Source organism: Schistocerca piceifrons, chromosome 7 (assembly GCF_021461385.2).
Source record: "Schistocerca piceifrons isolate TAMUIC-IGC-003096 chromosome 7, iqSchPice1.1, whole genome shotgun sequence".
Taxonomy (NCBI): domain Eukaryota; kingdom Metazoa; phylum Arthropoda; class Insecta; order Orthoptera; family Acrididae; genus Schistocerca; species Schistocerca piceifrons.
This window is the reverse complement of record NC_060144.1, coordinates 363,081,601-363,109,115: the sequence shown is the minus strand read 5'-3', so window position 1 is coordinate 363,109,115 and position 27,515 is coordinate 363,081,601. Positions and strand designations below refer to the sequence as shown.

Below are 27,515 nucleotides of genomic sequence, written 5' to 3'. Positions count from 1 at the left end.
ACCCTCGAGAGTGCCCTCCAGTATTAAATTGGTGATCCGTTGATGCCTCAGAACTTGTCCTACCAACCGATGCCTTCTTCTAGGCAATTTTGGCTACAGATTCCCTTTCCCCCCAATTCTATTCAGTACCAACTCATTAGTTAGGTGATCTACCGATCTAATCTTCAGCATTCTTCGGTGGCACCACATTTAGAGATCCTTTTCTCTTCTTGTGCAATTTATTTATCGTCCATGTTTCACTTCCATACATAGCTACACTTCACACAAATGCTCTCAGAAAAGACTTCCTGACACTTAAATCTATACTCGACGTTAACAAATTTCTCTTCTTCAGAAACGCTTTTCTTGCCATTGCCAGTCTATATTTTATATCCCCCCAACATCGACCATTATCAGTTATTTTTCTCCCCAAATAGCAAAACTCATTTACTACTTTAAGTGCCTCATTTCCTAATATAATTCCCTCAGCATCACCTGGTTTAATTTTGCTGCTTTCCAATATCATCGTTTTGCTTTTCTAGATGTTCATCTTATATCCTCCTTTCAAGACATTGCCCATTCCGTTAAGCTGCTCTTCCTGGTCCTTTTCTGTCTCTGATAGAATTAGAATGTCATCGGCGAACCTCAATGTTTTCATTTATTCTCCAAGGGTTTTAATTCCTCTTCCAAATTTTTCTTAGTTTCTTTTACTGCTTGCCCCACACATAGATTGAATAGCAACAGGGATAAGCTACTACCCTGTCTCACTCCCTTCCCTGCCACTGCTTCTCTTTCATGCCCCTCGACTCTTATAATTGCTATCTGGTTTACGTAAAAATTGCCGGCCGAAGTGGCCGTGCGGTTAAAGGCGCTGCAGTCTGGAACCGCAAGACTGCTACGGTCGCAGGTTCGAATCCTGCCTCTGGCATGGATGTTTGTGATGTCCTTAGGTTAGTTTGGTTTAACTAGTTCTAAGTTCTAGGGGACTAATGACCTCAGAAGTTGAGTCCCATAGTGCTCAGAGCCATTTGAACCATCTTTGAACGTAGAAATTGTAAATATTCATTCGCTCCCTGTATTTGACCCCTGTCTACTTCATAATTTGAAAGAGAGTATTCCAGTCAACACTGTCGAAAACTTTCTCTAAGTCTACAAATGGTCGTAGGGTCAGTATTGCCTCACGTGTTCCAACGTTTCTAAGGAATCGAAACTGATTTTCCCCAAGGTCGGCTACTACCAGGTTTTGCATTCGGCTCTAAAGAATTCGTGTTAGTATTTTGCAGCCGTGACTTATTAAACTGATAGTTCGGTAATTTTGACACCTGTCAGGACCTGCTTTGTTTGGGATTGGAAATATTACATTCTTATTTATGTCGGAGGGTATTTCGCCTGTCCCATACATCTTGCTCACCAGATGATAAAGTTTCGTCATGGCTGGCTCTCCCAAGGCTATCAGCAGTTCTAAGGAAATGTTGTCTACTCCAGGGGCTTTGTTTCGACTTAGGACTTTCAGTGCTCTGTCAAATTTTTCACGCATTACCATATTTACCATCTCATCTTCATCTACATCCTCTCCCATATCCATAATATTGCTCAGAAATACACCGCCCTAGTATAGACCTTCTATATACTTCTTCCACCTTTCTGCCTTCCCTTCATTGCTTACAACCGGTTTTGCATCTGAGTTCTTGATATTCAAACAAGTGGTCCTCTTTTCTCCAAAGCTCTCTTAATTTTTTCTGTAGGCCCTAGTGATATAGGCCTCTACATTTTTACATCTGTCCTCTAGCCATCTTTGCTAAGCCATTTTTCGCTTCCTGTCGATCTCATTTTTGAAACGTTTGTATTCCTTTCCGCCTGATTCATTTACTGCATTTTTATATTTTCTCCTGTCATCAGTTAAATTCTGTATCTCTTCTGCAACCCAAGGATTTCTACTAGCCCTTGTCTTTTTACCTACTTGACCCTCTGCTGCCTTAACTATTTCATCTCTCAAAACTACCTGTTCTTCTTGTACTGTATTTCTTTCTCCCATTTTTGTCAATCGCTCCCTAATGCTCTATCTGAAACTCTCTACAATTTCTGGTTCTTACAGTTTATCCAGGTCCCATCTCCGTTAAGTTCACACCTTTTTGCACTTTGTTCAGTTTCCATCTACGGTTCGTAACCAATAGATTGTGGTCAAAGTCCACATCTTCCCCTGGAAATGTCTTACAATTTGAAACCTGGTTCCTAAATCTCTGTCTTACCATTATATAATATATCTAGAACGACATTTTCACTCTGTAGCTGAGTGTGCGGTGATATGAAACTTCCTGGCAGATTAAAACTGTGTGCCCGACCGAGACTCGAACTCGGGACCTTTGCCTTTCGCGGGCAAGTGCTCTACCATCTGAGCTACCGAAGCACGAATCACGTCAGGTACTTACAGCTTTACTTCTGCCAGTATCTCGTCTCCTACCTTCCAAACTTTACAGAAGCTCTCCTGCGAACCTTGCAGAACTAGCACTCCTGAAAGAAAGGATACTGCGGAGACATGGCTTAGCCACAGCCTGGGGGATGTTTCCAGAATGAGATTTTCACTCTGCAGCGGAGTGTGCGCTGATGTGAAACTTCCTGGCAGATTAAAACTGTGTGCCCGACCGAGACTCGAATTCGGGACCTTTGCCTTTCGCGGGCAAGTGCTCTACCATCTGAGCTACCGAAGCGCGAATCACGCCCGGTACTCACAGCTTTACTTCTGCCAGTATCTCGTCTCCTACCTTCCAAACTTTACAGAAGCTCTCCTGCGAACCTTGCAGAACTAGCACTCCTGAAAGAAAGGATACCGCGAAGACATGGCTTAGCCACAGTCTGGGGGATGTTTCCAGAATGAGATTTTCACTCTGCAGCGGAGTGTGCGCTGATATGAAACTGTAAAGTTTGGAAGGTAGGAGACGAGATACTGGCAGAAGTAAAGCTGTGAGTACCCGCCGTGAGTCGTGCTTCGGTAGCTCAGATGGTAGGGCACTTGCCCGCGAAAGGCAAAGGTCCCGAGTTCGAGTCTTGGTCGGGCACACAGTTTTAATCTGCCAGGAAGTATCATATAATCTATCTCTAACCTTCCATTGTCTCCTTGCCTCTTCCACGAGTTCAGCCTTTTTTCATGATTCTTAAACCAAGTTGTAGCTATGAATCTACCAGGTGGCTTTCTGTTTTATTCCTTACCGCCATTCAATATTCACCTACTACTTTTTATTCTCTTCCTTTTCCTACTATCGAACTTCAGTCCCCAATGACTGTTAAATTTTTGTCTCCTTTCACTATCTCAACAATTTCTTTGATCTCATCATACATTTCTTCAGTCTCTTCGTCATCTGAGGAGCTAGTTGGCATATAAAATTGTACTACTGTGGTAGGCGTGGGCTTTGTGTCTATCTTGGTTACAATAATGGGTTCACTATGCTGTTCGTAGTAGCTTACCGGCGCTCCTATTTTTTATTCATTATTAAAACCACTACTGCATTGCCCCTATTCGATTTTGTGTTTATATCGCTTTATTCACCTGACCAGAAATCTTGTTCCTCCTGCCACCGAAGTTCACTAATTCCCACTGTATCTAACTTTATCCATTTTCCTTTTCTAATTTTCTAACCTACCTGCTCCATTAAGGGGCCTGACATTCCACGCTCCGATCCGTAGACTGCCAGTTTTGTTGTGATAACGATGTCCTCCTGAGTAGTCCCCGTCCGGAGATCCGAAGAGGGACCGTTTTACCTCCAGAATATTTTACCCAAGAGGACACCGTAATCACTTACCCATACAGTAAAACTGCATGCCCACGGGATAAATTACGGCTGTAGTTACCCGTTGCTTTCAGCCGTTCGCAGTACCAGCACAGGAAGGCCGTTTTGGTTAATTTTACTAGGCCAAATCAGTCAATCATCCAGACTGTTGCCCCTGCAACTACTGAAAAGGCTACTGCCCCTCTTCAGGAACGACACGTTTGTCTTGCCTCTGAACAGATACCCGGCACGCAGGCCTCCCCACCTACGGCAAGGTCCATAGTTCATGGAACATACTTTCCCGTAATGCTCCCAATAAATCGAAGTCGAACATTCGCCTTCTCTACTACACTCCTTACATGTTCGTTCAATTTCATATCGCTTTGCAGTGCTACACCCAGATATTTAAAGGACGTTATTCTGTCAAGCAGTACGTTACTAATGTTCTAATGTTATATTCGAGCATTACGGATTTGGTTTTCCTTCTCATCTACATTACCTTACTTTTTTCTACATTTAAAGTTAGCTGTCATTCGTTACACCATGAAGAAACGTTCTCTAAATCATCTTGTATCCTCCAACTGCCCCTCAATGATGACACTTTCCCGTACACCACAGCACCATCAGGAAATAGCTGCACATTGGTATTCACCATGTCTACCAGAACACTTATATGTGTATAGTAAATAACAGCGGTCCTGTCATCCCTCCCCGGGGCACATGTGACAATACTCTTGACTCTGATGAATACTCGACGTCGAGGAAAACGTTCTGGTTTCTGTTACTCAAGAAGTCTTCGAGTCACTCACGTATCCGGGAATCTAGTCCATATGCCCGTACCCTCATTAACTGTCTACAGTGGAGCACCGTGTAAATTGTTTTTCAGAAATCTAGAAAGATGGGATCTGACTCTTGCTCTTCATCTATAGTTCGCAGGATATCATATGACAAAAGAACAAGCTGAGTTTCACACTGGCGATGCTTTCTAAAACAGTGCTGATTCGTGGATAAAAGATATCCCGTCTCAAGAAAATTTTTATGTTCGAAATAAGAATATGTTCAAAGATTATGCATCAAATCAGTGTTAGGGATATTCGTCTGCAAATTTGCCTTTCATGTACGCAGGAGTCACCTGCGCTTTTTTCGAGTTTCTCTGGGGCTTTCGCTGAGCGAGAGATTCAGGATGAATCCAAGCCAAGGAAGGGGTCAATGCCTTAGAGTACTCTTTGTAAAATTGGATATTCCATCCGGATCTTGTGAAGTATTTGTTTCTAACTCCTTCGTTTGTTCCTCTGTGCCAGAGATGCTTATTACTACGTCGCCCATACGGGAGTCTGCAAGACGGTGAAACAACAGTATGCTCGTAAGTTTCTCCTGTGTGACTGGTTACTTAAAGGCGAAATTTAAAACTTCAGATTACCTTTTGCTATCTTATACTGCCACACCAGACTGTTCAACGACTTGTCATTTTCGTGTTTCGTTTTGAACTGAGTGTGTAACTGCCTTTACTTCCTCAACATCTTGTACCACGGTTGGTATTTCCCGTGATTAATCCAGTTACCTGGTAAATACTTCTCTTAGATTAATAAATTAATAGGTTACTGTAGCTGTCCTTGAGAACTGAAAATCCGAAAATAAATTTTACAGACCACGACGGAAGGCATTCTGTCTTCTAGATAGTCTCAGTGGATAAGAGCATTTACCCTCAAAAGGCTAAATTTCCGGTTTCGAGTCGCAGTCTGGAAAACCTTTTCAGTCTGCCGAGAAGCACCGTTCAGTACACTCTGCACTGTAGAAAGTAATTTCATTCTAAAATAACCTGATGTGCATTAAGAAAATCATGAATTCCCCTATGTTTGAGTACCTCATAGATGTAACCAAGTTGTATAGGGAAAAGAAGAGCTTTCCTTAAAAGATGGTAATTATCACACGTTTCAATACGGATAAATGAAATTTTAGTTAAAAAGTATTGTTTTCGATATTCAGTTAGCACTGTAAAAAAGTGTTGAGTTGTCTTGAGGGTGGAATCATTAGAGCACAAAATTCTCAACTTTAATTGCTTTATTTCCCCATATGCGCCAGTCTTTCTTGCCATTTTATATGAAAATTTTTCAGAACACACACAATAAAACGCATGTTTAAAATATCCCTCTTTTGACAGTGTATTAAAATTTTAATTTAGTCACAGCACCTCATTTTACGCTAGATTGCCTATCTAAACGTTATTATAAAACAAATTCAATATTAAATTGGTTTTTCGCATGCGGTGCTGTGCTTGGACACATTCTCATTAGTTTTCAGTGTGTAGCGTAAATGTGCATTTTTGAAGAGTTCTATTACATTTGTGTCTGTATGCGTTGATGATTTTAAGAAACGGCACCGTTCCTGGAGATTGAGTACGCTTGACAACTGCTCGCCTGCTCAGCAGCTTGATTCATGCTCATCTGATGCTTCTACCCTGGTCTTCATACCTGTGCATGATTTTCAACACACCTGTTCTACGGTACGGAATGCATTTTTTCAGAATCTGGTCAAAATCATTTCCCGAAACTGTACTTTCCTGTAGTGCGACTGAGCAAGTAAGAATCCCACGAACCTTTAAATATATTTATCTTTTTTCCAAAACCCGCACTAAACGGCGGTTTCATTGCATGGTAGACACGTTGGTTGGTTTATTTATTTGTTCTTTATTTGGAGGTGTTATTTGCGTGTTCGGTGTTTGAACCTCTAATAACTTATCTATTCACCCTGGGATCAATGTTTTGGTATTTGGGCGTTAATGATCCTTCATATTCCCACATCGATTCCGGAAAGAAAGTTTCAGTCTGCAGCTGAGTGTGCGCTAATGTGAAACATTGTGGAAGACCGCAACTCGAACTCGGAACCTTTGCCTTCCGCGGGCAAATGCTCTACGTCCTGCGCTACCCAAGTACGAGTGACGTCTCGTCCTCACAGTTTCAGTTCCGGCAATACCACGTCTACTATCCGGCGTAAGTAAAGGTGGAGGACGGGTCATTGCTCGTGCATGGTTAGCTGAGGAGGTAGATCATTTGCCCGCAAAATGCAGAAATCCCAATTTGGAGTCTCGGTCCGGTACGCAGTTTTAATCTGCCAAGAAGTTTCGTACAATAATTGCTTAATATCTGTTAGTTACAAGGTCGTCCAAGCATTTACTGTGTTTATCAACTTCAGATACTTCCACAGTATACAATTGAAGTGGTAATGACAAATTGGCAAGTCATTTTCCACAACGGATGAAAAATGCCATAGAAACTACACTGCACCGTTCATGTATGAAAGAAATACCGGTTAAGTGAACTTAAGGTATTCAGTCCCGTGTAGGAGAACAGAAATCTGAAAGCGGACATGTCTATTGCGAAATTAGTTAGCATCTCCTCTTGAAAACAAACACCTAAGGACTACGCTAAATAATTCACTCTGTGCTCAATTTTAAGTTTCCGAAACTGTTGAACTCCGAGCTAAGCCGGAGTTCGAACTGGGAACGTTATCTTTTGTGAGCAACGTTCTTCCCGATTGAGCTGTTCAGGCCCAAGAAAGACTGACATTTCACCGTTTCAGTTCCTCCAGTACCTCTCCCTCTCTTTTTGACGGGCTTACAGTTTTAATGTTCCAGAAGATTTTAAAACACCACATACTTCATTGAAGGGACGAAGATTCATTCTGGAGACATACCTGAACTACGATTAAACCATTTCCCCATTATTACAAACTGCAGACATTTCACAGAGCTGTCTTCTGTACGTCGTCGCTCGATAGAAGAATATTACCTCTCTGTTTCCAACATGCTATGCCCAAGTACACCACATCATAAGAAACTATGGTTTACGTGCGCTGCAGTACCGCTTGTTCTGTGAATTAAAATTGGACTGTCCGCTAAAGAAAGCCGCTTACGATCTCTGTAAATAATAATGCAACTGACATTCCTTCGACTTGCGATGATGCAACCGTTGTAATGTTGAATTACTATAAGCTTTTTCATTGTACTGCCTGTTCAGTGTGTAGGTTTATTAAAATCGAATTAGATTATCCTGAGTTAATTTAGTATTTTAGTTTTTGCTCTAATTGTTTCATTCATTTGTTATTCCTTCTATATTAGCATTTATGTTTGGGAATTATAATTATTGTATGTACATATAATATGCAATATTGCATATAAAGTGTTGGATTCACTTCTCAAGTACTAACTTAACTCTTCAGCTGAGGATCGTTAACTGAATGACAATTATGTATTTTCATTGTGTTTCCATTTGTTTATCATCAACTCCAGCAAGAGGACGAGTTGCGTTTCCCGTGGTACCTGAGTTATGTGCTATTACGTAACAGACAAAGTCAATTCTATCTTACAGTTTTCAATAAAGTCATGTTTATGTGAATGGTACCCTATTGTATGTCCTTAAACGGTCTTAAAAACTGGAAATGTTTTACGGAATAAAAAATACAGGACGCTATCCTAGTAATATATATGTTCGTAAAGTTACAAGGAATGCAATCACGTCGCTTCCCGCGCCCGGGTTCCCGGGCTCGATTCCCGGCGACGTCAGGGATTTTCTCTGCCTCGTGATGACTGGGTGTTGTGTGATGTCCCTACGTTAGTTAGGTTTAAGTAGTTCTAAGTTCTAGGGGACTGATGACCATAGATGTTAAGTCCCATAGTGCTCAGAGCCATTTGAACCATTTCTGCAATCACAGTGGTTACTGTCACCCTTGTGACTAATCAATATTTAACTTATACATTTTTGCGTTGCTTCTGGACAAAAATTTTCTGATGTAGTTGACACATGTGGGACACCCTGTGTTACAAAATGATAGGTATTAAAATTATTGTAGCAATAGTAACAGAAAAATGATGTCAGAAGTGATACTGCGTGTGTGCACACTGTAGGTATCAAACGTTTTGTTAGAGTTATGTGAATGCGCTTTGATTCTTAAAAATTTAGAAAAACTAATTTGTATTAGGTTACTTCTTGATTAAAGTATTGATTTATCAAGCAGGTTACAACAAACCAATTAAAACATGCGACGGTGAGTACGCAATTCTGAAAGAAAAATGACAGAAACGTTACACAGAACGAGGTTATGAAATACAAGTATTATCATCGACAGTATGTATTTAAATTTAAAATAAGCCTAAACAGTATGACAAAATCTTTAGATTCAACAAAAATATATTTAACGGTTCCTCATAGAGGAAGACTTTCTCAGGGTGTCTCTTAAAGGCCAGTGTAGGTGTAGCGTATGTGAGAGTCAGAGTGCCTGGGACTCTGGTAACGGCAGAGTATGGACAGGATGCGGGTGGCAAACATTAGAAGGCTACGACCTAGAAGTAGGAGCATCTAATCATGCATCTCTTCTCGACACCTCTATGACTCCGGAAAGAGCACTCTGCAGTCTTTCGTCCAAGGCTCCAGCTGACCTGTACTTTTATCGTTTGTAGTTGAGTGAGTTATTCGAATTAGTGTCTGAGGTTGAGAAAGGTTTGCATTTATTTTGCTATTTTGTTTTAAATTCCTTCCAGATTCTATTTGTTCCAGCTACATAAACTGTGTTTGATACTTGCAGGCAATGACTTCATATACCATACGTAAGATTGTCGTCGGGACCTTGGTTACAAGGAATCTCCCTGTCACCAAGAAATGTGTGGGCAGCATTTATATTACAACGGACAAACAATTGTCACCAAGCCACGGTATAAGAGTGCATTGATTCGAAATAAGTATGACGAATATCTCGTCTTCCTTTGTAGGGTAGGAGACGAGGTACTGGCAGAAGTAAAGCTGTGAGGACGGGGAGTGAGTCGTGCTTGGGTAGCTCAGTTCAAGACCGAGTTACCGGAGCATGGAGGTGACTCGGAGAATGTCCCTTGACCTACGTCACGTCAGATGAGGGAGGAACTCTCCTAAATTTCACATGTAGCACGCGGCGTGGAAGTAGAGGTCGGGACAGTGGCGCCAGCAACGGACCAACGAACGATCGACGAACACAGTGAGGCAAGAGGGGGCAGGGCACGCAAACAGCGATCGCCGAAGCGTCGCAAAAAGCGTCGCCATAGTTCGGGTGGCACGCCCCCCCCCCCCCCCCCCCCGTAGCCTAGGAGACACGGACGTTATCCTCGCCGAAGAACTGTCTGACACGGGACACGTGCCTTTAGAGGACGCTGACAGGATTTCGCCAGATAGTGACCGGATGTTCTGCCTTTCAGACGGTCCCTCTTCATTGACACCGACTGACCCAGCGCTGCCGACGAAGGAGTAAGGGACGCCAATGTCCAGGCAGCCACATCGAAATACATCAGAGGACGTTTCTCGGATTGATGACCACTGGGACTGGGCGGAACCAGTCGAAGACATACAGGAATTGCCACCCCCAAATGATGACAGCTCACTTACAGGATGCACACCACGGAACGACAACAACGGAGGGCAACCCGTTGGCGGGCACCCCTCTGAGCACGAATAGTGGACTAAAGCCCTTGGAGTTCTCGATGACACGACACGAGCATCACGAGCATGACAACGACAACGGGCCAAGCATATAAGGTGGGCACAGTGAACATTAACACCGCACGTTCGCTTGCAAAAATTCAACTTCTCCGGGACATGATTTACGCCACAGTCGTTGATATTCTGCTGATGCAGGAAACCTGCAATGCTGCTGTTCCCGACATGCATGGATACAAAACTTATCTAGAGCCGACTCGAGATGGAGGACGTGGCATAGCGATAATAGTCCGGGAACGGATTCCGATGTTTGACCTCGATTACCTTCCTTCGGCTCGGGTTTTGGCTATGACCGTGAACGGCATTCGTATCGTCAACATCTGTGCACCCTCCGGATCTGACAATCGACAGGCGCGTGCACGATTCTACTCGATGGAGATTGCCCCCTATTCCATGGGAGGTATGACCACTTCTTGGTAGGGAGAGATTTTAACTGTGTACTCGCACCGAAGGATCAAACTCCTAATTTCAGCTCCTGCCACGCTTTGAACACGATCTGCCGGGACATGGCCCTAATGGACACGTGGGAAAAGATCCATCGGCAGCGAGAGGGTTACACGTAGTTTACTTCCCACTCGGCGAGCAGGCTGGATCGGATTTATGTTTCTGACAGATTACGGGATCACGTGCTGGCTGCTGAACGTTGGCCCACAGCTTTTACGGATCACCTTACATATTTATGCACGTTAACCCTCCCACGGCAGCGGGTCTGGCGGAGTCGTAATTCCTGGAAACTTAATTCCTCCTTATTAGTGGATCTCGAATGTCGCCAGAGGATCGAAGAACAGACATTCAGTCGCCGTCTGCCGCTGCACCATACGGTTCTTTCATGGTGACTACAATGTGCAAAACCGGCGATACGAAGAGCTCTCATAACGTATGGCGAGGTGTGGTGTCACCGCCAGACACCACACTTGCTAGGTGGTAGATTAAACCGGCCGCGGTCCATTTAGTACATGTCGGACCCGCGTGTCGCCACTGTGTGATCGCAGACCTAGCGCCACCACAAGTCAGGTCTCGTGATACGAACAAGCACTCGCCCCAGTTGTACGGACGACCTAGCTAGCGACTAGATGTACGAAGCCTTTCTCTCTCATTAGCCGAGAGACAGAATAGCCTTCAGCTAAGTTAATGGCTACGAACTAGCAAGGCGCCATTAGCCTTAGAGTGATTGTAATTAAAGTCTCCTGTGTATAGTCAAGAGCGATGTACCACAATGATTGATTAAAGATAAGTATTAATCCAGCTACGTACTTTTCTTCATAGCATTAATTACGTAGCCTGTTCCAGACTTGACGCCCGTCGGCGTGTGTGTACGCGTGCCTATCCTACCGGCTACCTCAAGTGGCGTAACAGTCTTGTTACGTCACTACACAAGGAAAAAGCGAAGCCGGCCGCTGTGGCCGAGTGGTTCTAGGCGCTTCAGTCTGGAACCGCGCGACCGGTACGAATCCTGCCTCGGGCATGGATGTGTGTGATGTCCTTAGGTTAGTTAGGTTTACGTAGTTCTAAGTTCTAGGGGGACTGATGACCTCAGATGTTGACTCCCATAGTGCTCAGAGCCATTTGTACCATCTGAATTTGAAAAAGCGAAATGACTCCGAGATACACTTGATTATTACTACATGGTGCTCCGCGACCTGTCCTCAAAGGCCCCATCGCCCGAGCGTCAAGCGGAAGTCCATCGCATTCAGGCCTGCATTTTATCGGTCACGAGACGTCGACTGGAGGGACTTTCGATCCGTGCTCGGTGCTTGGACAACGTCGATGGAGAACGTATTAGCATGCATCATGTGTCCAAGGGACATGCACGTAATCGCCTATCCCTGATCACAGTGCTCCATGATGACGATGGTCGGCCCTTGACGTCACATCAGGACATTGCTGCTGACTTTCTGGAGCATTACCACCTCCTTTTCACTGGGACGCCGACGGACAATCGGACAGGAGAAGTAGTTTTGCGACAGATGCAAACGGAGGTGGATGGTCCGGATGCAGAGGCGCTATTGGAACCCCTAACGAAAGATGACACCCGGGACGCACTCACGAAGGGTGCATTGCATAAATCCCCTGGGCCAGATGGATTGACACTCGAATTTTATCGCGCATTTGCGGATTTAATGATGTCCCACTTGGTATTGATGTATAATGAGTTATTGAGCCCTGACACGGACGTTCCGTCGCAGTTCACGAAAGGACTGCTTATACCAATACCGAAATCGACAGCGAGTGTCAGCGCCCATCAATTTAGACCACTCACGATGCTCAATACTGACTATAAGATCTTTGCGCGAATGTTGGCGGCAAGGCTCAAGACTGAAATATCCAAGACAATACCACCAGACCAGGCTTGTCTAGGGTTTCGGAGCAACATACATTCTATCCTAGGCGAATACCGTGACGTAATATCCCTGACGGAAACTTGTCGCATGCGAGCGGCGTTCGTATCGGTGGATTTAGATTGTGCCTTTGACAGGATCAACCATGATTTCCTTGACTCGACCAGGTGACGCACGGCGATACCACAGGATTTTATTACCGTCCTCATGCGCCTCCTTCGCGGCGCTTCTTCCACGGTGAGAGTCAATGGCAGGGAGGTAGGTACGATTCCTATTTGTAGCTCAGTTAGGCAAGGATGTCCCTTGCCCATGATACTGTTTACAGTAGCGCTCGAACCATTGATGCAGACTCTTAGACGGACTTTAACAGGCGTTCGACTCCGTGCGAGCTCCTTCACGTGTCGTGCATATGCCGACGACTTAATGATACTCGACCGGTCGGAGAACGAAGTAAGTAATGTGGTTACCGTTCTTACTACGTACGGAGTAGCTGCGGGAAGCAGGGTCAACATGAGTAAAACCAGGATCGTGCATATCGGTCGAGGGCTGGACGCTCTGCACTGTCCCTTTACGACGGTGGACATCTTGAGATGTTTAGGTGTATTGTTCACCCGATCGCTACGGCAATCAGCGGCGGCAAGCTATCGACGTCTCCTCCAGCACGTCCGACTGCACATACGCAACAATTCACTCCGGACGCACGACCTGCTCCAAAGGGTGGACTACACTAAAGTTCACCTGGCCTCGCGACTGCCGCATCTGGCACAGGTGCTACCAATGCCACATGGTATTGCTGACGGATTAATGGCGGCCTTTGGATACTATGCCAGCCTAGGAATGTTGTTTAAGATCAAATACGAGACTTTAACTCTCCCACACCATTCTGGAGGACTTAACCTCACGGATGTGCGGAAAAAGGCTCTAGCTCTATATCTGCGAGCGACGCTACGAACTTGGAACAAACGGCAACACGCCATCACATCGGCCATCCGGGATGTGCTTCTTCCCACGCCCTTTGAACCGCCGGTGGCAGTTGGCGAAATTTCGCCCTCTTTTCCTCACGTCGCGCGATTCTTTGTTGATTTTAGTTATGTTCAGTTACAGATACCTTCTATAAGAATCCCCACTACCCATGAGATATATCGGTACTTGCGGCGTCATCATGGCAGCAATGTCGTCGAACTTAAATACCCAACGCGAGACTAGCGACAGTTTTGGCGAGCTGTCCATACGCCTCTCCTCAGCACGGCAGCGAGATCGTCATGGTATACATTCATCAACCGCAAGACAGTCAACCGCCAACGATTGTACGACATTCGCATGGTAGATTCCCCGCTCTGCCTTATATGTGGCATGCAGGACACCGACAAACATTCTCTGCAGTGCGGTGAGGCAAAGGATGTTTGGCAACTGACGCAACGCATCTTGGTCCTCCTCCGACGCACCGACGAATCCACGATCACGACGGACGCTTTATTTTTCCCTGACGCTGTCTTTTACCCCTCACAAAAAACATCGATAATCCGATGGATTGGAGGACACGCATCGCCCTACGTGCTCTCGCGGATCTTGCCCATTGGCTTTATTTACTAGAACAACACGAAATCATTGGACGCCACTCTAAATATAAAACGCATTTTGCGAACTTTCTAGGCAGCGTGTTTCATAACCCCCCGAAGCGGTGGGGAGTACCGGGTTTACGTTGTTTCGAGGGATAGGATTTACTCCCAGTGAAGTGTCGAGGATGTCACTTCGTCCCTATATTTCTTTCCCTTCTTTTTCATACATGATTTTTCGTTTGGGACATTAAAATTAAATGAATAAATAAAATATTATTGTTACTAATAAAAAAATTACATACATGTACAATGTTTCCTTTCCGCTGCCTCTCCCTCATCCTGTCAGGAGACGGGGACACCGTGGCCAGGCCTCCAAGTAAGACCCCTGCCCACTCTGCTCCCTGACCTACTAAACCTTTAAAAAAAAAAAGTTGTTAGAGCACTTGCCCGCGAAAGGCAAAGGTCCCGAGTTCGACTCTCGAACCGGCACACAGTTTTAATCTGCCAGGAAGTTTCATATCAGTAAAGTTGTTATTCCGCAACAAAATAATGTAAGCCGCGCGATGCAAGACGAAACCTGGAAAAGAGTAATGAAAGGGTGGGAAGTATTGCATCGCCCACCGTATTTGCCCGATATTGCATAAAGGGGTTTCCGTTTATTTCGGTCACTACAACATTTTTTAAGTGCCAAAAAATTTGACAATTTTGTACGGTGTTCAAAATGTCATGTACAGACATTTTGGTAAAAAACTAGTTGATTTTTATTGATACGGCATTGAAAGTTTCGATACTAGATACAAAAGGTTGTTTATAACGGGGATTATCAAAAATAACATCTTGTTAAAAAGTTTCTATCACCAAGATCACATGAATTCTTCCTCAAAAAAATTTTGAAAATTCAGGAGGTGACGCATCTGTCGAAAGAAATGGAGCACATTACACAAGAGTGCTACATTTTATCGGCCATAGTGACAACACAATATGACGTTCTAACTCACAATGAAAACGATTTGTAACAAGAAATTCTTTTGAAGACCAGAAATTACTGTTATATCTGTCGGAAGGGGTTGTGAAAAATAAACAAGAATTTACGCTAAAAAGTTTTTTTCCAAGTATACAGATTGCTTTATCTGAGTACTTAACTTGCGAAAATTCAGTCAAAAACATGCTAACAATTTATCTGTCTACATTAATTGTAAAAAAGGGACATTGCTTTCTGGCCTCCTAAGACTTTGTGGCGGGAGGAGGAGATTAGTGTTAAACATCCCGACGCCAACAGGGTCATTAAAGACGGAGCACAAGCTCGGATTAGGGAAGGATGGGGAAGGGAAGCAACTGTGCCCCTTCGAAGGAACCATTCCATCATTTGCCACAATCAACTTAGGAAAATCGCTGAGTTTTGTGAGAAAGATTGTGATGAATACCTGTTTGTACTGTGTCACTATGAATAAGATTGGGAATGAAAGGGGTAGGGAAAATATTCCTTAAGGAAGCGGCCATTAATTAGGAACATCACTGAGGCGCCACCTCACCTGACGGATCGATCACCATCAACAGTGTCAGATGTTATTCCTAAATGGGATTTTATGGAGATTTTTCTCACTTAATCCAAACTACTGATTCAGTGTTTATGACGAGTTACGTTTTTCACTTCCTGTCCGTGAACCGCCGGCGGCGGTGGTCTCGCGGTGCTAGGCGCGCAATCCGGAACAGTGCGACTGCTACGGTCGCAGGTTCGAATCCTGCCTCGGGCAAGGATGTGTGTGATGTCCTTAGGTTAGTTAGGTTTAAGTAGTTCTAAGTTCTAGGGGACTGATGACCACAGCTGTTAAGTCCCATAGTGCTCAGAGCCATTTGAACCACTTTTTTGTCCGTGAACCAATCGCCGAGACGCAGTGGTAAAGAGACTGGATAGGTATTAGAATGATGGCGGTTCAGATCCAAGTCAGTTACTCTTAAGATGTAACGTTGTTAACCATAATCGCTAAACCGATTGCGGGATGGTTCCTCTGAGAAGGACATGGTTTAGTTTATAGATGCTGTCGGTGGGCAGTCGCCGAAGATGGGCCGGCTCGATTTCTCTGCGGATGCTGACAATAGGCGCCTGTAAGCGGACATAAAGCGTATCTCATGCTGCCGAAGATTCGTCATCTTAGGGGTGAGATGTCCAAGAGGACACAAAGCAACAGTGAAAAAAAAATTGCGCTATATTCTTGTAAATAACTAGTATTAATAACTGAAACGTCTTATCGATATGGTAATAGAGTGATAAAATTTCTGCATCCATCGTTGGAGAGTACGACCAGTTCACACTGTTTAGTCATATTCACAATATAAAGTTACGTTCTGTGCTCGGCGACTAGGTGCCGTTAAGCGAAGCAGTGCGAGTTATCTTTAATTAGCTACCTCGAATTTGGACTAAATAGGCGACAATGAAAGAATTTAAGTAATGGTTTTTTATTAAATGTTTCCTAACAGTTTGTAAGTGTTTCGGTAATCAGTCAAATGGTTTTGTTTCAATTTTTGTATTTTCCCAGACTATATTTCTACTTTTATCCTCCATGATCCCAAATACAATTTTTTCGGCTTCCGATGCCAAAAAATTCTTAAAAATAGAAAAAGACATTGACTACATTGTCACATGTGTTTAGTATTTACCAGCTACTGCCCACTGATGGGAACTGCCCGTGGCATAACGAAGGAAACTAGTGCCATTGATTGGGCCGATACCACATGTCATTATTTTTCAAATATTGCGTTAAAAGAGAATGTATATGACTTACGTGCTTATAATAATAAATATATATTGAAAATATATTTTTTACTATATCTGAGTATGGTATTAGAAATATTCTTTAGGTGACCCATCCATAATACGTTCAGTGGTCCGTCGACAACGGTAACACGGTGCAACAATCAACACATCGTTAGTTGGGTACATTAGTGTGAGTTACACGTGCGGTGCCCGATTACAGCAGGTGGCGTGCGCCGGCATGGAGGCGGTGCCGCCGCCGGTGCACATCACCATCGAGAGCCACCCCAGCCTGCCGGGGGCAGGCGAGCCGGGGGCGTGCGCGGGGGCGGCTGGGGGCGGCGCCTACCCGGGGGCGCTCTCAGTCTTCCCGCCGCCGCCCGCAGAGTTTTCCACCAGCGTGCTGCCCGCCGGCGCCTTCGGCAACATCTTCATCTCCGTCTCGGTAAGCCACGCTACCCATCGCTTTAAGCCTCTATTTTCCCGAATTTTACTTTCTCTGTATTGAAGTAATAAACATTCCACTCAAGTGACAAAATGATGGGTTATCTCTCTTAATATCGTGTTGAGCCTCCTTTTACCTGGCATAATGCAGAGGCTTAACGTGGCATGGACTCAATAACTCCTGCAAGTCCCCTGCAGACATATAGAGCAATGTTGTCGCTGTAGCCGTCCGTAGTTACGAAAGTGTAGCCAGTGCAGGATTTTGCGCACAAACTGACCTCACGATTATGTCCCATGAACGTTCAATGCGATTCATGTAACGCAGTCTGGATGATCAGATCATTTTCTCGAATTGTTCAGAACGTTCTTCAAACCAGTAGCCAAAGTTGTGGCCCGGTGACTTGTCGAATCGTTATTTGAGAATACGAAGTCCATGAAAGGCTGAAAATGTTCTCAAAGCAGCTGAACTTAACCAGAACCTAGTTCATTTCATAAACACAGCACTCGTCATTATGGAGGCACCACCAGATTGCACAGAGTCTTGCTGACGACTTGGATCCATGGCTTCGTGTGGTTTGTGCCACACTCGAACCCTGTCATCAGCTCTTACCGACTGAAATAAGGAGTCATCCGACCAGGCTACGGTTCTCCAGTCGCCTAGGGTCCAACCGATGTGGTCACGAGCCCAGGAGCGGCGTTGCAGGCGATGTCGTGATGTTAACAAATGTTATAGTATTGGGCAAGGTAGAGGAAGAGTCATGGCTGAAGCCTATGAGCATGTTAAAGTGATTGCATCATGAAGTTCATTTCTTTCTGTGCTGTGCAGCTTCAACAACTTAGTAGTGACTAATGTCGATTGCATTCAATGTGCCAATACATCTGAACTGTGTATTATTTTACTCAGTCATGTGCAGAGATGCAAGAGGTACTTGGCAACAGATTGCCAATAACCGTAATGGGCGATTACCACAATATCAGTAACGTGAGGACCATCATCATCACTGCTCTTCATAGTAGAGATTCTTCTGAGATCGAAACAACATACATAGTCATTTAGGTTGAAGTATGAAGACCATGAACAGAAGTAGGAGACTGGATAATGGAAAGTACAAAGAAGTAGCAAAGGTAAGGTAGTGGAACAAGAGCATTTCTACCTAAGTCAACATTAATTTATCTGAGGAGAGAAGGTAAAGTATCCTATTGAAATTACAGACTGGATGAAGCAACAGTGCTTATCACCAGAATGAATAGGCAAAAGGTAAATTGAAATCTGAATAAGAGAACATCAATAATTGTGGCATGTGGCTGCGAATTACACATAAAATAACCAAACATTACAGAGAACATCACTGGTTCATAACATTACACAGTGTCTCACAATGGCCTTGTATATGCATTATTGTGCTATAATTACATAAGAAACGTAACAGGACAATCACTAATTGAACGGCTCCAGGTGGCCTTGTACTCAGAATACGTGCAAATCTTAATAATTAAAACAATTGAATAGAAAGAAGTCAGTCAGAGGCGCCAAGAGGCATTTCTACATACATAAATGCTGATCTTAGTAGCTATAAAATGATTTGGGCTCCTAGTGCCCCAGTTTTACATGAAGTAATAGCTGGCCTTAATAACTAAAAAGTGACAAAATTCTTCTCTGAGGCTGACAGTGGCCTCTTTTTAAACGAAATAAATGCTGACCTTAATAACTAAAAGGTGACAGGAAACATGTTTGTGGCTCAAGGTGGCGTAGTTTTACGTAGCATAAACATCAAAGCTGAGAAAGTATCATAAAACATCATTTACCTATAACTTTATATGGCACTCAGAGGCCTATGAATAGTTCATAATAAGAATACGTAACTCGAGTGAAATAAAGTGCATAAATAGCAATATTATATAAAAGTACAGCTCTGTAGGGCCTATATGAATACTTATTAGACAAATAGAATCATAGAATCAAATTGTGGTACCATGTGAGTAAAGACACATTATTTATGGGTCGTATAGCAACCTCAGGGATTCATAAAACTATCTATTAAATGACCTATATCACTAACAGTGCGCATACCTTCAGGGAAGGATATGGGAATGATCGACAAGGGCAGTGCACTTGGTCTGTAAAGAAAATAATTAACAGTCAATCGTTATTCGTCTGAGTCAAGAACTGCTATGGCCAATGCAAAGAAAAAATGTGATTGTAGTATATGCAAGTATAAAGACAGGAGTGCTAAGATCAATATACCTCATTTACTTGATAAAGGTAACATATTCCAAGAAATCACGAGATAAATATACAAAGATGAGGGTGAACAGCAGAAATAATGGGACCTGTAAATTTGATTACTAACCTGGAAACAAAAAAAAAGGGTAGTCATGCATGCTAACATAAGAAGGCAGTATCTTAAGCAATCTTAAAGGAATGATGAAAAAAAATGTTTTTCGGTGTAAAGCTTCTATTACAGTCTCCTACGAAAACCTCCTATTATGTGTCACAAGGCTAGATAGATTTTCCTAGAAAGGACACAGTATACACAAAATATATATTAACGTCATAGAATACCTTTATAGAAAAATCATCAATAGCAATACAGTTCTCATTATTGGAGTGTAGCTTATGTCGTAACACTCATTAAACATCAACATGCCATCATTACTCAAAAAATTGGTACAGTTCAGGGCATGAACACTAAATAAATAATTTAACAATACTCTTACATCCAACACAAAATTTAAAAAAAAATCTTTAATCCTAAATTTTTATAGGCTATCTGCCTAATTTACCAAGTACACTAACATGAAATTGTTTATAAAAGGTATGCCAGTAAACAGTGTGATTAGGGCCAATGGTGTTTCGTATTCCATATAAGTTGTTTATGTCATGCTCTATGTACTTCATTTCCTGCACTTTCACGTGCTTCTATTTATGAGCATAATGTCTCGTTTGAATACAATGGGACTTTGGTGCATTGGTTCTGTAAAATGTAGTACATGTTATGGACATGAGTTACAGTGTACATTGATTTCGTAAATCCAAATAGGTGAAGCAAGTAAACTAGTGACATCATCAAGTACAAGAGAAATATAGCAAAACTGAGAACAAGACTGGGCATAAATCGTACAGGATAACATTATAAAGTGCAAAGAGTGACTAACCTTACAAAAATTGTACTGATAATTCATCAGACATTAGCATAAGTCTCAGTAGTAATACTACCTTGGCTAAGGTGTGCATTACTGGCAAAGTGGAGTGGCGTAGCATCAAAAAATGGCACATTACATCGTACCAGTAAAGACAAAATAGCATCAGAAATAAATGAACATTAGATATAGAGAGGCAATATACAAAAGTACACAGATACTTATTATGAAAATGGTTTTAGTTACAGTTTGCAGCGCTCAGACCACCCAAGGCATGTGATCCGCTGGATACATGTCAAAATAAATGGTGTCTCTTTCAGTTGTTTTCACGCAGATGCGTATGAAAACAGAAAAATGTACAAGGCCAAAGCTTATGGTAAGACAAGGGATCTGGAAGATTCTCCCTACAGGGCACGTCGCCCCCTAATGAGATGCTGAATAATCAAGAAAACGTGAAAACCGGGTACTAACAGAATTTTAATAAGCGTAGGAAATGCGGCAGGTAAAAAGATCTGGGTTGCGTCATGTTATTATATACAGTCATATGTAAATCAGAATTAGCATATATAAAAGCTGGCAATATAAATACGCACATCTGTAAAAAATTTGGCAAATGTACTGAAAAATAGCAAAAAAATTTATACAATATTGAACGGCCAAAAAATAAGGAGTTATGGTACCGGTATGTCATCATCAAGAATTCTATCTATCTACGTGAAATGAACCAAAGTATAATTTATTCTATAAAATACTTCACGTTGCTGATGTGATGATTGGCTCGCGATTTTCTCGTTCGTAAAGTTTCAGTGTGAACCACACTTTGATGAGGAATATTACATATTCTAAAAGGTCCAGAATATAAAAGTTCAAATTTACGGCAACGACGCTCTCCTCTATTGGATTGGTAGTGAGTACGTGTCAATACTTTTTGTCGTATGCGAAGTTCCTGAAGGTTACTCACCGGTTGTTGTTGCCGTTTGCCGAGCTGTGCTGCACGCTTTATATTGTCAAGTGCCATGTCTATAACTTCATGGTGACGTAATCTTCTTGTAGTAGGAAACTGATCAATTTCACGAAATTTATTAACTGGATCCATATTTTTCAACACAAGATGCGGGGGCCGTCCGGTGTGGCCGTGCGGTTTTAGGCGCTTCAGTCTGGAACCGCGTGACCACTACGGTCGCAGGTTCGAATCCTGCCTCGGGCATGGATGTGTGTGACGTCCTTAGGTTAGTTATGTTTAAGTAGTTCTAAGTTCTAGGGGACTGATGAACACAGATGTTAAGTATCATAGTGCTCAGAGCCATTTTGAACCAAGATGCGGGGAAGGCTTGGTGGAGTCGTTTGGTATTTAATTGATGAGCTCCTGAAAATCTGAAATGTGCTCGTCCCAAACAATACGTTTTTTGTGACAGTAGATACGACTAAGTTTTCAAATCTCTTTCATGAAGCGCTTTGATGGGTTGGAAGGAGCATGCTATCTGGAAATAAAAATGGATGTAATGTTTCTAGCTTGCAATGTGCGTTTCCATCTTACTGATCGACATTGCTGTCGATTGTTGGAGATTACTCTCTGAATATGTGCAACATGAGGCAAAAATTTTTTAGTAAAAGCATTAGAAACAGTTGTAGCAGTGGCTTTTCGTAACGGAGTGAGGTTAGTTCCACAGCAACAAAAATTCGAGTATAACAGAAACCTTCATTAGTTCATGGAATGGGCCCAAATAGATCAAAAGCTGTCATATGTCTTAATTTCATAGGTATAATGGTTTAGAGGGGCAATGTGAGATATTGTAGAAGATTCAGCTTCTTCACAAATTTAGCAAGTCGCCAAGACACGTCGAATTGGCTTTTCCGTGTTGTAACAGTTCAGTCGTAGTATCAAAAACCATTTTCGAGCACCATATGCAGAGAGTGCAATTATCGGCGTCAGGTCGAGCGCGGCGAAAGAGAATATGTCTTTTTCTCACAACCGTTTACGTACATTCTGAGGTTACTCAACAATTACAAATTATCAACCAACTCATCTATACTAACGCGCTGGCAAAAACAGAAGTCATAGGTATTTGAATCTTCACCTTGCTTACATGAAGACTTCTGCTCCATTTTCAACAATATTGACGTACCTAAATTAAACTAACTATTGGTGACTTCAAACAGCACACCACAAAAACTGCCAACCCCATCGTCTTTTCCTCACACACAGTTACCTACAACTGTGCGCCAAGCGCTCTCTTACTCCAATAAAGCAGTATCTTTGGCTCTGCGGTCGCGCAGACGGCGATCCGTATTATCGAGCCTATCAGAGACATTCATCTTTTATAGTATACTAGTTTCATTGTAATTTATCAATATTCTAATCTTACTGTTGTGCCACATACAAGTGTGTCCCAGTAGCGCCTTTCAATTCTACCAAAATCGATGTCGGTTTTACAGTAGGTATAGTTAGTTACTCCTCTCTTCAGATTTGTAGTGAAGGTTCAAAGACGTACCTTCATGCTGTGTGTGTGTGTGTGTGTGTGTGTGTGTGTGTGTGTGTGTGTGTTGGGAGTCACGACACCGTTCTATGCCCCGGACTATAAAATTGTTCAAATGGTTGTGAGCACTATGGGACTTAACATCTGTGGTCATCAGTCCCCTAGAACTCAGAACTACCTAAACCTAACCAACCTAAGGACATCACACACATCCATGCCCGAGGCAGGATTCGAACCTGCGACCGTAGCAGTCGCGCGGACTATAAAAGATGGCAGCCGACCACAATGGCGAATCTCTTCTCGTTATTTTGTGATTAATGAAGAATGGAATTCTAGTTTTAACGTTCTACACTATAAGGACGCCTACTGTGTTCTTCCAGTGATGCTTCAGATTTTGTAGCAAAAAGAAGTTATGGGGTAGAAATTTTAAGTTCGAAATACAGACGACACCATATGTATGTACACAAGGTGAACATGTCCACTTTCAGTTTATATCTGCACGATGTCCACGGCTATTCAGTCTTACGTTACAAGTAAAACCTGAGGATGGTCCTCACAATTTTGTTCGCAGTATCACTCTACTGCTTCCGGGGTCGTAATAATTAATCGTTTCTCTTCTGTTGTCCACAACAGAACTGAATGTAACGGTTTGTCTTGGAACTCCCACTTAAACAAAGTCCTACAGATGTTATTAATGTGCTCTACTGGGCGATCCCGTTACATTAAATACACATTTGATCCGTTTGCAGCTTACATTACGTATCCTACAGTCAGTAATGTTCTCGAATACAGACAATGTACAGAATAAAATTTCTGCTGTTTCTTGTCAGTTTTATAGCAATATGGAAAGTACTCCCAATAATAAAATGATAGTTTCATGAAGTTCCAATATGTGGTGGGCCATGCGTAGCCTTCGAAACGGAGGTCAGTATCCAGGAGAGAGCTGGCGGACAACCAGAGTATCATAGATATTCACAGGCACTTGCAGAATGCCTGCGGAGACATGGCAGTCAACAAAAGCACTGAGAGTTGTCGGGCGAGGTGACTGTCATCGTCGCAACAACGTCTCGCGTACCTGTCCGATGTCCGGCGTGCCGATAATCGCACACAGCTGTAACTCCTGCAAAACTGGAAAGTGTGGACACTATCATTCGCGGTGATCGACGAATAACAATCAGACAACTCGCTGCTCAACTGGACGACTCTGTTCGTAGTGCTGACACATTCGTGCACCAGTTGGGGTACTGAAACTTGTGTGCTCGTTGGTTTCCTCACCGCCTAAACATGAAGAGCAACGGGGGACCATCTGTGCGGAATTTCCTCCGCGCTACGCTGCAGATCGGGACGATTTTGTGTGAACATCGTCAGAGATGGTGAAACATGGGCTATTCTGTTTAATATACCCCCTAATTGTGCAACGATCAACTCAGAAATGTATTGTGCTTCCGTCAGAAAATTGAAGAAATGACTTCAACGTGTTCGATGCCACAAAAATGCAAACGAATTTCTTCTCATCCGTGACAACGCAAGGGTTCACACAAGTCTGCGCGACCGAGAGGAGCTCAGAAAACTTCACTGGACCGTTCCTCCTCATCAACCCTACAGCTCGGATCTCGCACCTTCGGACCACCATTGACCCAATGAAGGAGCACTCCGCGAGAAGCAGTACGTGGGTGATGTGGAGGTTATTGATGGAGCAAGGCGTTGGCCCCGACGTCGGCCAATACAGTGGTACCACGCGGGCATCCAGGACCTCCCGGGTCAAAAGAGTGAGGAATGTTATAGTGTACTGGAATCTTGAGTAAAACCAATCTGCTCTCAGAAAAAAAAGTGTTGCATTACTTACTGAACGCCGGCCGGTGTGGCCGTGCGGTTCTAAGCGCGTCAGTTTGGAACCGCGTGACCGCTACGGTCGCAGGTTCGAATCCTGCCTCGGGCATGGATGTGTGTGATGTCCTTAGGTTAGTTAGGTTTAAGTAGTTCTAAGTTCTAGGGGACTGATGACCTCAGTAGTTAAGTCCCATAGTGCTCAGAGCCATTTTTTAACTTACTGAACGCTGCTTGTTCATATGTAAACAACACGCTAAGTAAACGCAAACGGACATAAATTTCTTATGTTACACAGTTTTCAAATGAACGGTAGTACATTAATTTTTAAGATAAAAATTTTAATTTATTCAAAATGAGCTCCATTTGATTTACATAATTATATGCTAAAAGCTGTGTTATCCAAGTGGCGTCATTTCTTGAATACAGCTTTCAACTCTCTGTCTGAGGTTACTCATAAGTTCCACCAATAGGTATTATTTTTCAATCAACCGAATTTGTCTCTGATGGCAGCTTTCAACTCTGTTAAACTTTGACGATTGTTAATGTAAGTATGCTTTTTGAAACACCCCCACAGTTAGTTATCACATGTGGATAAATCTGGTGATCTTGGTGGCCGGGGCACTTCACCGGAACACGATATGAACCGTTCAAAGAAAATGTTCCCCACAACGGGAATGCTTCTGACTTGTGCAATGTTACTTCATCCAGTCGGAAAAAAATGCTGCTCGTGTTTACTTGTCGTCTCCAAAGCTGTGAACCCGTAGTACGTGTTCATCATGTGTAATTAACGTTCGAGCTTTGCTGTCACTGGTTACGTTGATCTCCTCGAAACATTAACGCTTCCGTATTCCAGCAGCAGTTAGCAGCAAACCTCACAGTCACACGTGGCGTGTGAAGGTGGTGAACTACGCAGTGATCTTCAGAATCCCAGAGCCGATCTTTTTAACAGATCAATTTAAGTGAAAATGTGCCCCATCGCTCATAAACACTCTTGCACTCGAATCGCGTGCACACATCAACTGAATGCGCACAGCGAAGTCTGTTTGTAGTTGGAAGTCCCTATCTTTAATCTGCTGAATCACCAGGATTTTATACGGAAGGAATTTTAAATCCAAACATCTGAAAGCGGTATGTTTTCTCACAGCAATGCAGCCTATTTAATTAGTCATAATGATTATATCGTCTGCAGGAGTTCCGACTCCTGGGGAGATGGGTGGGTTTATTTGTTTATATATTATACACTACTATACATTGATCTTGCCAAAAGCCGAGAAGCGATTCTTCTTGGTGTTTTAGCTCTCTGGGGCACTCTGGGATGCTCTCTGGGGCACTCTGGGATGAACTCTGGTTGACTCTCTGATGATCTCTTAGATCGTATATAATATATTTCCTTTAAGAAGGAGGAAGGAAAGAATCAAAGAAGGAAGGAAGGAATGAAGACAGGAAGGGAGATTACGGTATACAGACCCACAGAAAATTCAGTGTGACAGAATAGCTTCTATATACAAATAGGCACGTACGTAGGACGCAACATTCGTGCAATGCTCAGATTGCCCTTATCTCACACGATATCCTGCGTACCCTGAACGAAAGGCAAGAGGCTGAGTCTATATTCCTAGATTTCCGGAATGCATTTGACAAAGCACCACGCTGCAGTCTGTTGGTGAAAGATCGACCACGCGGAATAAGTCCTCAGACATATGAGCGGCTGGAAGACTTTTTAAGTAACAGAACACAGTACGTTTCCTGGACGTCGGGTGTACATCACAGGCAAGGGTATCGATGTAAGGGCCCAGGGCTGTGTGGCAGGACCGTTCTTCTTCTGTATTTACACAAAACATCTCACGGATAGGGGAGCAGCAGTCTGTAAATGTTCGCTGATAATGATGTGTTGTATGGGAAAGAGTTGTCGTTGAATGACTGCATGATAATTGAAGACTTGGACAGAATTCACAATTCGTGCGAAGAATAGAAGCTTGCTGTAAGAATGGGAAAATGGGAGTTGTTGGAGATGCGCAGAGAAGTAATATTGTAATGTTCGCTCACAGTATTAATGCTGAGCTGCTTGACACAGTAATGCAGATTAAATATCTTAATGTAACGTTGCAAAGATACATGAAATGTACATTAAGTTTGATTTTAAGGAAGTCGATTGGTCGACTTCGGTTTAATGGGAGAATTGTAGATAGGTGTAGCTATCTATAAATCACACCTCGGTAGAGGAAAGTTTGCGACTCATTTCTTGAGTATTGCTGTAGTATTTGTGATCGCCACCAGTTTAAAGGAAGACGTGGAAGAAAATTAGAGGTGTTCCGCTGTATTGGTCACGGGTAGGTTCAATCAGCACGCGAATAATATATAAATACTCATTGATATCAAGTGTGAATCCCTGGAATGAAGAGAACTTCCTTTCTGCGAAACAATAATGGGATATTTCACTGGAATTTCTGGCAAAATAAATCTCCTGTAAGGACGGCGAAGACAAGATGAAATAAATCTGGACTGGTACGAAAGCATGCAGACGTGCCCGAAAGAACAGAAACCAAACAGTCATCTACAGGCAGTCGCTTTTCCTTCTCTCCATTTGCGAGTGTAACACGAAAGGAAATGACTAGTTGCAGCAAAACGTACCCTCTGCTGAGCCCTTCATGGTGGCTTGCGAAGTATGATGTCATGTAGATGTATATGAAATTTTTTCTCGCGGTTTCACTG

The 27,515-nt window shown here is 43.0% G+C and overlaps 1 protein-coding gene across 1 annotated transcript in view; it reads left to right on the top strand.

Annotated features, from left to right (window-relative positions):
- The window catches only part of LOC124805709 (leucine-rich repeat-containing protein 24-like), a 677,046-nt gene that overhangs the window by 610,878 nt on the left and 38,653 nt on the right, over positions 1 to 27,515 (top strand). Inside the window, exon 7 of the mRNA XM_047266278.1 lies at positions 17,159 to 17,356. Within this exon, the coding sequence (XP_047122234.1) occupies positions 17,159 to 17,356 (198 nt within the window). The remainder of the gene's footprint in view (positions 1 to 17,158; positions 17,357 to 27,515) is intronic.